Here is a 13,671-nt window from a genome sequence, read left to right on the forward strand (position 1 = left end):
CAGCTGAGTGCTCCAAGAGGCTGGAAGCAGAAACTGCCAGTTTTCTTAAAGGCCAGGCCTGAACTAGCAAGCCTTACTTCTGCCATATTCCATTAGTTAGGCCTGCTGGGATTCAAGGAGGCAAAGGAAGAGACCTTCTTGAGGGTGGCATGGTATGTAAGTGCAGGGAGGGGAGAAATTGACAGCCATATTTGGAGACAAGTTATTGCCTAACTTTAATTTGTGATTCTGTTTTGCCTCTGCACTTACATACTATTACTTTTTATTTACATCATTTATAAGAGCTAAATTAGTGTGAGAAGGGCTTTGGATTCCGTTTTAGATTTTTCGCTGACCAATAGCAAAATAATTTTCTTAAGATCCAAATAAAGATTCTCAAAGACAGAATTATAATGCCACTCTTATTTTAATAAGAGTAAATTCTTCAGGAGCGCTTTCACATTCCCTCAGTTTTTCTTTGTGAGCTAGGTGAAGCATGAATCATTGTGCCTTACAGATCAAGAAGGTCTAAACAATGCTGGTTTAGGTAAGAAATTTAGGTTAGATGAATTAGATGAGAAACATTTATGACTTGAACACAATTTTAAGATTACACCTAATGCTGATGATTACCTCTTATGTGCACTATTTGGTAAACAGTCATGTCCCACGTAGCTCTTCAGAACACTGGGACAACAATAACAAATCTTTGGCATTGTTATTCAAATTAGAGTAAAATTATAATTTTTAATATATGTCTTAATTTGCGTCTCAAATTTAAACTTAGATGAAATACTGTATCAATCTACTGAGACTAATTTGGCTTTCTTTGAATGCAGTGATTTGGCTTATGATTTTATTGTATTTTATTGTAATCATTTTAAATTATTTTTGATTTTGGCTTGAATAATACTTGGCTCTACTTTGATAAATGGGCAGTTAAGAAAATAGTTACACAGGCTATTGTTGATTAAAATGTTTATTATTCCAATGGAGTTGTTTTTTCAGTACATGACCAGAACTTTAAATTCATTTTAAACATTTTATTCGCAGAAGTGTTAGAGGAAGCTCTTGTAGGAAATGACAGTGAAGGCCCACTATGTGAATTGCTTTTTTTCTTCCTGACTGCCATCTTCCAGGCGATAGCTGAAGAAGAAGAGGAAGTAGCCAAAGAGCAAATAACTGATGCTGACACCAAAGGTCAGAATTCAGTGTTATTGCTTGCTGATAGTAGCTTTGTAGTGAAACTAATTTTTGGTTAGTTAATTTTTAACTTTACTTGGCTTTTACAGTTATAAAATTACTTGATTTTTGAGTCATATACTAGCAACGCATCATCAGTTGTCTTAGAACAACTTTGTTTTAATGTATCCTGTTTCTGATGGCCTTAAAAATGCTGCAGCTCCCACCCCACCAATCTGTCTTACTTCTTACTCCTTTAGATTTCTCCTGCTATTTAGGAGCATTACAGATTTCATTGACTAGTATCTGTAATTCCAAGGAATTCTACTAAATAGCACTGATTTTTTTTCCCCACGTAAGGAATTATTTCAATTGTTGTTATTAATATTTTAAATTGAAAATATTACCACTGATTTCATTTCCTATCTGACAATTTTTAGAACAGAGTTAAGTAAAATTTATTTTTTAAATTTCACTAATTGGTTTGAACTAGAAATTTTGCTCTTTAAATTCTATACAGTTAAGTATCTAGAGTCAGCATGTGGTACATATTAATGTAGGAATAATTCTTGGGGAAATCCTTTTTTATTCTTAATACAGAGTAGAGTATGTTCACTGTTTTATTTAGGATTTACCTCAATCTTATATTAAGGTAATCTTATATTACCTCAACCTTATATTAAAAGGTTGATTTGACTTCCTGAATAATGCTCTCTGTGAATTTTGCCACATATGAGATGGGACTATTAAACAATACTTCAGTGTATTCCATAAATATTTACAATAAGAGATAACTATTTGGAGACATCTTGATAGCAGAATCTTGGTAGAAAAAAATGGGACATTCCTCCATTCAGATAGCATGGTTGGCCATAGATAATTTGAGCTAATTTCCTTTATGCCTGGTCGATGAAGCAATAGGATAATTATAAGTATGTAGCCAATGTTAGCTGCCTTTTGATTTTACAGGCTGAGTTCAAGCAAAATATATTCTCTAGCTTGAGTGCTAATCACCATAGGTCCCTTGTCAAGGCCATTTTAGCAATGTGGTCCTCATTGTCATCTCAGATGATTTAGTCAATTAAATGAAACTCTACTAAAGGGAAGACAGAAGGGTAAATCCATTTATAAAACATCTAAAGATTTTCTAATGACAAGTATTAGCACTAAAGATGGATTATCTAAGAGACAGTGTAACATATATTCGTTCTTTTAGCCTTTAGGTTTTCTTAATGACCAATAACATCACAGGGTTATTGACCAAATTCTGACCTTAATACAAGACATAAAGCTTTTTTAAATTCAGGATTTGAAGCAGGTGAATTTTGTAGTTTTGGAAATCTTGATGATAAACAGTGGAGTCAAAAGGAAATTGTATTGGAAAATCGGCTAATGTAAAGGAAAAATATATGTAACTGTTGACGTTTGTATTGCCATTATATTTTCTATTCATGATTTGTTTGATCTGCAATTTTTATAGCTCTGCTCCTATGCAGAACTGTCTATAAATATAAAGTCTACCTCTGAATAAGTATTGACCATTAAATAAAGGTTTTAATGCTCCTTTTGAAACTATTTAAATGGGAGGGAGGGAGAAAAAAATACTACAGGAATTTCACCCTTCTCTCACTTGCGTATTATTATTGGCCACATTTTAAATGGTTATTTCATTTTCATTAAGGGCCCTAGGCTGGTTCCCCCGGATATTTTTCATATGTTCTCCCATCTCAGTAACAAAAAAGCTCTTCCGTAGTCTTCCTGAAAGCAACTGAATAATCAAATGGAATTGAATATTCTTTTACTTCCTCTTTAGCTAGTCTTATTATGTAAGGTGTTTCTTGCTATTTTTAGAAATCAGGAAATTGGGCAGAAGATAAAAGCATGAGGTTCAGTGAGGTTATTTACTGAAGATCACAAAATAGTTAAGTGACCACAAAGCTAGTAAGACAGTGTATATGCGTTGTTTCATTTAATCCTCATACCACCCTTGTGAGGAAGATGTAATTATTTTCTGCCTTTTACATATAAAGAAACTTAGTCTTAAGGAGTTTAATTGACTTGCCCAAGACATTTGGCTAATAAGAAAGTGACAGTATAAAAACTCAGGCACTCTGGCCTAGAGCCTCATAATGACTGTTATATTACCTTATTATATGGCAAAGAAGTAATTATCTGTCTTCAAGAACATCTAATTTCTTTGGTCTTTGGTCTCCCTGTTTTTATATCAAATCTTGGAAATTTTGACCAGCAATTTTTTAACTCTTCTATTAAAAATATCAGTTCCTCTCATTAGTCTTACATCATGAACTTAAATGCCTTTCAAAGTACAGGAAAAAGAGCATTCTCCTTATATAGAATAGTTTTGTGTATTTGCTGAGATGTTACTGTTTAGTGTTGAAATTGTGTGTACCTAATTCTAGATTATGATGGTGATAAATGTATGTTTCACATAGTCAAGCCATATACAGTTCAGCTATATTCTCTTGGTATGATGTACCTGAGTGACTGTCTCGGCAAATCCTAGAATGATATTTACAGTTTCTTGAGAGTGCAGTTTGGTAGATAACTGAGTTAAAGAATACATATTTTAACATGTTATATACAACTAAAAGTAAGCTGTCATTTTGTTGGTTGTCCGTTTCCTAAGGCCTTTGTCCTGGGAAAATTATAACTTAACTATAGATAAAATAGGTTGAATTGCCACAAAGGAAGAGAACCAGTACACTTATACAGCTCTGTAGCTAGTACTGTTGTTAATTTTGGACTGCCTGTATTAATTTTAAATTCGTTTGGCTTTATATGTAAAATGAAAATTGAAAAAGTTTTAGGTCTAGTATTTCCCTAGTGAGGAAGAATATAATGTCTGTCATTTTGACTAGATTCATGGCCTGCTAGGAATAACTTATGCATATATGTAACATTTAGTCAGATAACTTCTCCTATATGGTAGTGTTTATGCTTTAAATGCCATGAAATTGTCAATGACTGTAATCAGACATAATCCCAGAGCCACCTTTTGCCTTTAGTAAAGGACAGCACTTCTGTTCTCTAAGGTTCATTTTTTTCAGCTTGTGAACTTTGGGGAGGGAATCATATAGTAGAGAGTGAAGGAACCACAGAACTAGGTTAGCCCAGTGATTTTCCAACTCTAATCCATGGAGCTCTCCAAATTGTACAGGGATTCCTCTGTGCTACTGCAGCAGAGTTGGAAAAATGAATGGGCAGGATTGTCATCTCTATTCCCTACTTTAACAAGGGCATCTTTTATCTCTTTTATATTGTACTTCTAAGAAATACTTGAAGAATTTGAAAACTGCCAATCTAGACTTACCTCTGTAAGAAAAATGAAGCCAATTAAGTGACTGGTCTAAAGCCTACATAACTAGGAACTAGGGATTGGCAGAGTTAAGACTAGAATATACATTATCTGACTGTTAGTCTGAAGCTGTGTCTGCTGTACTTTGGTATAACAGAAGGGCTTTTTATCAGCTTAAAGTTTTTTCATAGGTGACATTTTAATTTTATTATCTGTGTAAGGAATAATTATATATTCTAATGGTTTAAATACATTTGTGCCAGTAGATTTGCTCTTTAGTCCTATTTGTAGGCTAAGCACTGTTTTCAAAGCTAAAGGAATTTACTTAGAAAATACAGGGATATCTTCCTATTGTTTCATGGATCAGTGAGTTCAAAATAAAAACAAGCAATTTAAATGAAGAGGATAAATCTCTGGTTAAGTGATAGCAGAACTGTCTTTAAGTTCTTTTACCTCTTTTTCTGTGCTGGTTTTGTGATGATTACAACTTATACTTTGTTATGATTCAATCTGAAAATATTTATAAAAGATTTGGATATCTTCAAATAGATTCTTATTTTCAAAGTAGACTTTTCTAAAGTTATGTTGAGCAAGGAGATTTGTTTTTCATTCTAAAGTGTATTTCACTGTTTTTTGTTTTTTGTTTTTTAGAATGTGTATGTGCATCTTGTTGGTAACTTGGAAATTGTCTTCTCTCTGTTAAGTAAGGGAAAAATTAGTGTGTACTGCATGTCTTAGGATTTATAGTTTTAGTTGGATACTAGGCAGAATGTGAAGGATGCTTGTTGTGCCTAGTGTTGGTTCTTTTGAGGTTCCTGAACGTTAAGCTGTTTGCTGTTTCTTTCATCATTTTAAAAGGGCATTATTCCCAAATATTCAAGCTTTGGTTTGCACTAGAATAAAGTGTTTATTTCCTTAAAGATTTAACGGAGGCTTTGGATGAAGATGCAGACCCCACAAAATCTGCACTGTCTGCAGTTGCATCTTTGGCAGCTGCATGGCCGCAGTTGCACCAGGGTATGTGTAGGTTTTATTTTTTTGTTTGCTTTTTTATTTTTATAAAGGTATATTTTACATTGCTGAGGACTTATTGTTTATATTCTAAATGACTATATCATTTTTAACAACTATAGGCTGCAGTTTGAAAAGCTTGGATCTTGATAGCTGCACACTTTCTGAAATCCTCAGACTACACATCTTAGCTTCAGGTGCTGATGTAACATCAGCAAATGCAAAGTACAGGTATCAGAAACGAGGAGGATTTGATGCTACAGATGATGCCTGTATGGAGCTTCGTTTGAGCAACCCCAGTCTAGTGAAGAAACTGTCAAGCACTTCAGTGTATGATTTGACACCAGGTAAACTTTACAAGTTAGAATTTGTATAACTTGCCTACTTCCTACCCTCTTATCCTCTTATGCCCAGAAAACTTGGTAGCTGATGAGAAAATTTTAGGTGATATTCAGGGTTTTTTTTGTTTTTTGTTTTTTTTGAGGTACGCAGGCCTCTCACTGCTGTGGCCCCTTCCGTTGCAGAGCACAGGCTCCGGACGCGCAGGCTCAGTGGCCATGGCTCACGGGCCCAGCCGCTCCGCGGCACGTGGGATCTTCCCAGACCGGGGCACGAACCCGCGTCCCTTTCATCGGCAGGTGAACTCTCAACCACTGCGCCACCAGGGAAGCCCGATATTCAGTTTTAAAAGAGAAGGAGAGGGATTTTCCTGGTGACGCAGTGGTTAAGAATCCACCTGCCAATGCAGGGGACACGGGTTTGAGCCCTGATCTGGGAAGATCCCACATGCTATGGAGCAACTAAGCCCGTGCGCCACAACTACTGAGCTCGTGTGCCACACGAGCTGAAGCCTGCGCACCTAGAGCCCATGCTCCACAACAAGAGAAGCCACCCCAATGAGAAGCCCACACACCACAATGAAGAGTAGCTCCCGCTTGCCACAACTAGAGAAAGCCCGCGTACAGCAACAAAGACCCAACACAGCCAAAAATAAATAGATAAATTTATTTTTTTAAAAAAGAGAAAGTAGTCTTTTAAAAAAATTGTTGGAATACAGTGATGTAAATTAACTACTGTTGTTATTCATATTAGCTTTAATTATTTATGATTTTTTCTTTTTCTATTTGGATTTTCTATTACTTTAAAAATTATGGGGACTTACCTAGCACTCCAGTGGTTAGGGCTCCGCGCTTCCACTGCAGGGGGCGTGGGTTCAATCCCTGATTAGGGACTAGGATCCCACATGCTGCGTGGTGAGGCCAAAAAAAAAAACAAACAAATTGTGGTTAGTTTACTACATCTACTATGTTTAGAAGGATAAGTGAGAAGTAGCTAGCTTCCACTTTTACTTATTAGTATATCAGAAATTTAAGATGTAGCTGCAAAATTCTAATATTCACTTGAGTGTTTGTGCCTCAGTTTTACATATGAGGCACAATATGTAAAAATAAATGAAGTTATTTTTCCCTTCCTTTTCTAAATAAAAAATTATAATTACAAATATATAGAATTGAATTTAATGTGCTTAATTAAGAGAACATATAATAAGAGTACCTAATTCCTAAGATTCATATAGTTAAAAAAATTTTTTATTGAGATATAGTTGATCTAACATTCATATAATTTTGATAATTTATAGTAGTGTTTTTGTGCAGTCTTTTCAGAGTAACAATTTGCATATTGCCTTTTTTTTAAGAATTCATGTGGTTATAACTTAGTTTCGATTTGAACTTCATACATGAGCCTGAAAATTAATTCTTTGCAATTAGAAAATTTTTCATGTCTGTTTAATTAGTATATAACGTAGTCATTAGTATTTGAAATGCCTTGTCTATCACATAACTGTTAATTGGATTCAAAGTTGCTTTTTTCCATACATGCCATTGGCATGTTTGATCTTAAGAAACTTCCCTGGTCTTTATTAAACATTTTCACATTGAGCCACAAATTAAATTTTTCTTGTCATTGATAATCCAGAAGTTATTTACCAATTTTTGACAGGAGAAAAAATGAAGATACTTCATGCTCTCTGTGGGAAACTACTGACCCTAGTTTCTACTAGGGATTTCATTGAAGATTATGTTGACATATTACGACAGGCAAAGCAGGAGTTTCGGGAGTTAAAAGCAGAACAACATCGAAAAGAGAGGGAAGAAGCAGCTGCTAGGTAAGAAATAATTACAGTCAGTTGTGCTAATGAAAGCTGTTTATTTCTTTGCATCTGAAACCACGTTGGGCCGCAGTGTGGCATTGGCTCACACCGAGAGGTTACAAATAGATTAACTACTTTATGGTTTTGTGATAACATTTGGAGCATTTTCTATAATTTTATGATTAAAGGCAAGATACTAAAAGTTAAAAGTATCAGATAGACTATAATATTTTATTTTAACTTTCAGAATTCGTAAAAGGAAAGAAGAAAAACTTAAGGAGCAAGAACAAAAAATGAAGGAGAAACAAGAAAAACTAAAGGAAGATGAGCAAAGAAATTCAGTTGCAGATATATCTATTGGGTATGGTTTGAATTATACTGATTATATGGATCACATAAAGAATAAAAATCACCTAAAACTCTAAAATGCTTTCAAAATTTTTAGAAAACATATAATAGAGTCAGCAAGCCTATGAAATTTACATACACACAGTCCTCAGATATACATATATTATGTTTAAAAAGAAAAAAACACTTCCAGGGAATCTAGAACTCATTTTCTCATAGAATTAATGTTATAAATTATAATTTCCCAGAAAACTTTCAATAGGCTATTGTTAACCAGTTTCTAGCATTACTAGTAGGATCTCTCCTCTTCACCATCATCATCAGAGTTGTACACTGTGTTTACAGAGCTCCTTCAAGCCTTTTAAGGATTAGAGGTGAGATTGGAGCTTTTGGTAGAAGGTGTAGGGAGAGGATGTCAGCATCTTAAATAATTTAGTGACTGCCTAAGTATTTCATTGCATTTCAGTATATTAGGGATGAAGATTGGCTGTGAAGACAAGTCAGAATTTTTCCCATACTGTAGATGGCAAATCATATTCAAATTTAGCAGAAATAATCATTTTTAAATAAAATCTGCCAAGGAAGTTCTAAAAATCTCAGTATTCCAAATTTAGTGTATTGACTTTTGATTATACTTTCATGTAAAAATACCTACTACGTCTTAAGATCATAGGTCACAAACGTGCATCAGTTATATTTTATATGACCATCAGTAATACTTTAAGGAATTTATTGGGATACCTTAAGAAAGTTAATAGGGCTTCCCTGGTGGCGCAGTGGTTGAGAGTCCGCCTGCCGATGCAGGGGACACGGGTTTGTGCCCTGGTCTGGGAAGATCCCACATGCCGCAGAGCGGCTGGGCCCATAAGCCATGGCCACTGGGCCTGCGCATCCGGAGCCTGTGCTCCGCAACAGGAGAGGCCACAACAGTGAGAGGCCTGCGTACCGCAAAAAAAAAAAAAAAAAAAAAAAAAAAAAAAAAAGAAAGTTAATAGATATGACACCTGAAGTACAAGCAACCAAAGAAAAAATAGATAGACTTCACCAAATTTGAAAACTTTTGTGCTTCAAAGAACACTATCAAGAAAGTAAAAAAAGCAACCCAGAGAATGGGAGAAAATTTTTGCAAATCATATATCTGATGATGGTCTGACATCCAGAATATATAAATAACTCATACAACTTGACAATAAAAAGACAGCCCAATTTAAAAAATGGGCAAAGGATTTTAATGGACATTTCTCCAAAGAAGATATACATGAAGCTCATAAAAAGATGCTTAACATCATTAGTCATTAGGGAAACGTATATCAAAACCACAATGAGATACTACTTTATGCTTACTAGGATGGCTGTAATGCAACTGAGGGACAGTAACATGTTGGTGAGAATATGAAAGAATTAGAACTCTCATACATTGCTCACAGGGATGTATAAAATGGTGTGGCTGCTTTGGATAAGTTTGGCAGTTCATCAAACAATTTAAACCATATGTTACCATGTGACCAGCAGTTCCACTCCTAGGTATATACCCAAGATAATTAAGAACATACATTCACTTAAAAATGTATACATGAAAGTTCATAGCAGCGTGATTCTTAATAGCCAAAAAATGGTAACAACCCAAATGTCTATCAGTTGATGAATAGATAAACAAAATGATATATTCCTTCTGTGGTATATCCATATAGCAGAATGTTATTCAGCAGTAAAAGGAATGGAATTTGATGGAATTCTGATACATGCTACAACATGGATGAACACATTATGCTAAGTGAAAGAAGCTAGTCACAAAAGGCCATGTATTATATGATTCCATTTATAGGAGAAGTCCAGAATAGGCAAATCCATAGCAGAAAGTAGATGAGTGGTTACCAGGGGCATTGGGGGAAGAGGAAATGAAAATGGCTATGTGGTTTTTCTTTTGGGATGGTGAAAATGTTCTGGAATTAGATAGAGGCAATGATTGTGTAACCTTGTTAATATTACTAAAAACAACTGAATTGTACACTTTAAAATGGTGATTTTTATGGTATGTGAATTATATCTCAATTTTTTTTACATTTTGTAAACTTTTTCCAATTATACTGAGATGTAATTCACATAAAATATTGTATTCATTTAAGGTATACAAAACAATGATTTGATAAATGCATTTATTGTGAAATGATTACCATAGTTTCATTAATATTCATCACCTCACATAGTTACAAATTTTTTTTCCTTGTAATACCTCAAATTATTAAAAAGGGAAAATAGGCATGTTACAGATCCCACCTTCATACATTTTGTACTCATCTAGCCTCACTCGTTTACATTATCTCTCTGGTTCCTGACTACATTTGAGTTTACAAAACTGTCTTTGAATGTAGAACATAAATGGTAGAATTAACTCAGGTTTCATACAACTTTAGTTTTGATTTGGACAATATAGTGGATTAGATAAAACATCCATATTGTGTTCATTCTTCCTACTTATTATATCTGAAGTTTGTCTGCTTCTCTCCTCCACTGTTTGTCTATTTATCTCCTTTATACTCTGACCCACCATCACCTCCCAGCCAGCTACCTGGACTATTACAGTGACCTCTTTACTGGTCTCCCCTCATCTACTTTCTCTCTCAGATGATTTTCCACATAGCAGCAAAAGTGCCTTCTAATCATGTCATTTCCCTTTTCTAAACTCGTCCACTTTTTTCCCATTACTTTTTTTTTCGCGGTACACGGACCTCTCACCGTTGTGGCCTCTCCCGTTGCGGAGCACCGGCTCCGGACGCGCAGGCTCACCGGCCATGGCTCACGGGCCCAGCTGCTCTGCAGCACGTGGGATCCTCCCGGTCCGGGGCACGAACCCGTGTCCCCTGCATCGGTAGGCGGACTCTCAACCACTGCGCCACCAGGGAACCCCCCATTGCTTTTTGACTGATGCCTTACAAGGCCCAGTATGACCTAGCCCTGCTTTTTCTCATTCATATCTTGAATTACTTCTTTTTTTTTACACCTTCTCAAAATTATAAGCTCCTTCCTTTTCCCTTGAGCTCAGTGCCTTAGCATGTTATCCCCTCTGCTAGAAATGAAGATTTCTTCTTACCTGCTGCCTTACCCCTCCCCAATCTGCATAGTCTCGCAGTTTAAATGTCAATTCTTTAAGCAAGCCTCTCTTGATCCCTGAGACTAGATTTGGTTCTCCTGGAAATGCTTTCATAGCGTTTTGAACTTCTCCTTTTTTAGTATTTATTACATATTTTAATTTTACAATGATTTATATAATTATCAGTTTTCTCTGCAAGACTGTAAACTCTGTTATCTCGTTCACTACTTCCTAAGCATAATGCCTGGCACTTCATATGCAGGCAATAAATATTTCATGAATGGAATTATATATTCATTAATGAATATAATTTTTGTTTTCATCCTTAAGGGAAGAAGAAAGGGAAGATTTAGATACTAGCACTGAGAGCAAAGAAATAGAGCAAAAGGAACAAGATCAAGACACAGTTACTGAGGATGAAGATGACCCAGGATCACATAAAAGAAGCAGAAGGGGTAATACAGAATTTCTTAAGGGTGTTCTTGCTTGTTTTTAATTGATAAGGCATTTTATAAATTCACTATTCTGAAATATATATTAGATTGCTTCCATTTGAGATTCCAAGGTGTGTTTGTTGAGTTTTCATATTTACTACTTTATATTGACCAAACAGAAATTTTTATTCTATAACATACTCATTCTGCATGCATTGAATGCGTCTTAGTTGCTAGAGGTACAAGAGATCAGTAATGCTTGTAATTGGTGTCATATTGCTGGGAATGGATATCTCTGCTGCCTTAAAATAATTTCATAAATTGTTGGATCAAAGGAAATACATTTTTTTGAAAGCTTGGTACAAGTTACTTCTGAGGATCTCTAACCGTCTTCATTTGATAACTATTAAAAGAGATCCTTAAGTTTATTCTGTACCTCTAATTTGGATGGTATCTTTTTTTTTTTTTTTTGCTTTATTTTCTAAATGGTTATTGTAAGTAGACAGAAAATCTCTTGTATAATGGAGGCTGTACTGTCTGATTACAATGCAATTGATTTAGAAATCCAAAGCAAATAAACCTCATATTATTAGAGTTTAAAACAAACTTCCAAGTAATGGGTCAAAGGAGAAACCCTAATGGAAATTAGAAAATATTTTAAACCAATTAATACTTCATATTAACACTTGTTGGATACAGTCCTTCTACTTAAAGGAAAACTTATATAGCTTTAATACAAATTAGGAAAGAAGAAAGGCAAATTGAGCTAGGCATTCATTTAAGAATTTAGAAGTAGAAACTGGAATAATCTCCCCAAATATAAGGAAACAGTAGATATGAGTAGAAATTGATAGAAGATAAAACTGCAGTGGAGAAGAACAACAAAGCCAAAAGTTTGTCCTTTGAAAAAGACACAAACTGGATAAACCTTTGTTGAAATTGATTTGGTGGGGGGGGTCACAATAAAAAATTAGGACTAAAAATGGAAGCAACATAACTACAGATGGAGCAAAAATTTTAAGATAAGGGGATAACATAATTTTATAGCAGTAAATTTGAAAATAGAGGCCAAAAAGGAGCAAAATCCTAGAAAAGTGTAAATTATAAAAATGGATTAGGACTTCTCTGGTGATGCAGTGGTTGAGAGTCTGCCTGCCAATGCAGGAGACCACGGGTTCGTGCCCGGATCCGGGGGAAGATCCCACATGCCGCGGAGCAGCTAAGCCCGTGATCCATGGCCGCTGAGCCTGCGCGTCCGGAGCCTGTGCTCCGCAACGGGAGAGGCCACAACAGTGAGAGGCCTGCGTACCGCAAAAAATGGATTAAAGAAAAAATTAAAAATGTGAATCATCCTAAACCATTAAAGATCTTGAATTCATAGTAAAAGCCTTCCTATAAGGAAAACATCAGTCCTAGGCAACTTTATGGTGAATTCTGCCAAATTTTAAAGACGCAGATAATTCCAGTCTTACACAAACTCTTTCAGGCAAAAGAAATAGAAAGAAGAAACACTCCCCAACCATTTAAGCAATACGACAATGACTGAAACAAGAGAGAAGTCTAATTCTTCAACACAGCATAAAAATCCAGGCAGGTCACCAGGAATCCAGGCTCCTTCTGTCTTGTTGGTACTGTCATCCTTAGGGTTTTGCTGCCATCCTCATGTTCCAAAATGATTTATCACCTTGTCTCCATTCTATCTAGTTGGAAGAGGGAAAGAAGAAAAAGAGGCATAACCCAGAGGTTACATATAATGCTTCTGCTCCCACCTCTTTGACCAGTAGTTTCTAATGTACCCATGTTTACTAAGGAAAGAGGGTCTGGGAAATGTTTTCCTTCTTTTGGATTGCTAGGTGCCTAATTAAGGTTTCTGTACCTTAAAGCAAAGGTTAGTAAACTATAGCCCATTGGCCAAATCTGCCCTGCCCCCTGTTTTAATATTACCCATGAGCTAAAAAGAGTTTTTACAGTTTTAAATAGTTGAAAAAATTTTATGAAGAATGATATTTTGTGACGTGAAAATTACATGAAATTCAGACTCAGTGACCATAAATAAAGTTTTATTGAATATAGCCATGCTCATTCATTTACATATTGTCTATGGCTGCTTTCATGCTACAGTGGCAGAGTTGAGTAGCTGTGACAAAAACCATATGAC

At 35.3% G+C, this 13,671-nt stretch overlaps 1 protein-coding gene across 1 annotated transcript in view; it reads left to right on the top strand.

The window, feature by feature from the left end:
* Positions 1–13,671, top strand: part of BAZ1A (bromodomain adjacent to zinc finger domain 1A) — a 99,035-nt gene that overhangs the window by 60,002 nt on the left and 25,362 nt on the right. Inside the window, exons 11-16 of the mRNA XM_059056544.2 lie at positions 1,033–1,179; positions 5,399–5,494; positions 5,611–5,835; positions 7,490–7,655; positions 7,888–8,001; positions 11,410–11,534. Of these exons, the coding sequence (XP_058912527.1) occupies positions 1,033–1,179; positions 5,399–5,494; positions 5,611–5,835; positions 7,490–7,655; positions 7,888–8,001; positions 11,410–11,534 (873 nt within the window). The remainder of the gene's footprint in view (positions 1–1,032; positions 1,180–5,398; positions 5,495–5,610; positions 5,836–7,489; positions 7,656–7,887; positions 8,002–11,409; positions 11,535–13,671) is intronic.

The sequence above is a fragment of the Kogia breviceps genome, chromosome 3, assembly GCF_026419965.1.
Source record: "Kogia breviceps isolate mKogBre1 chromosome 3, mKogBre1 haplotype 1, whole genome shotgun sequence".
NCBI classification, from domain to species: Eukaryota; Metazoa; Chordata; class Mammalia; order Artiodactyla; family Physeteridae; genus Kogia; species Kogia breviceps.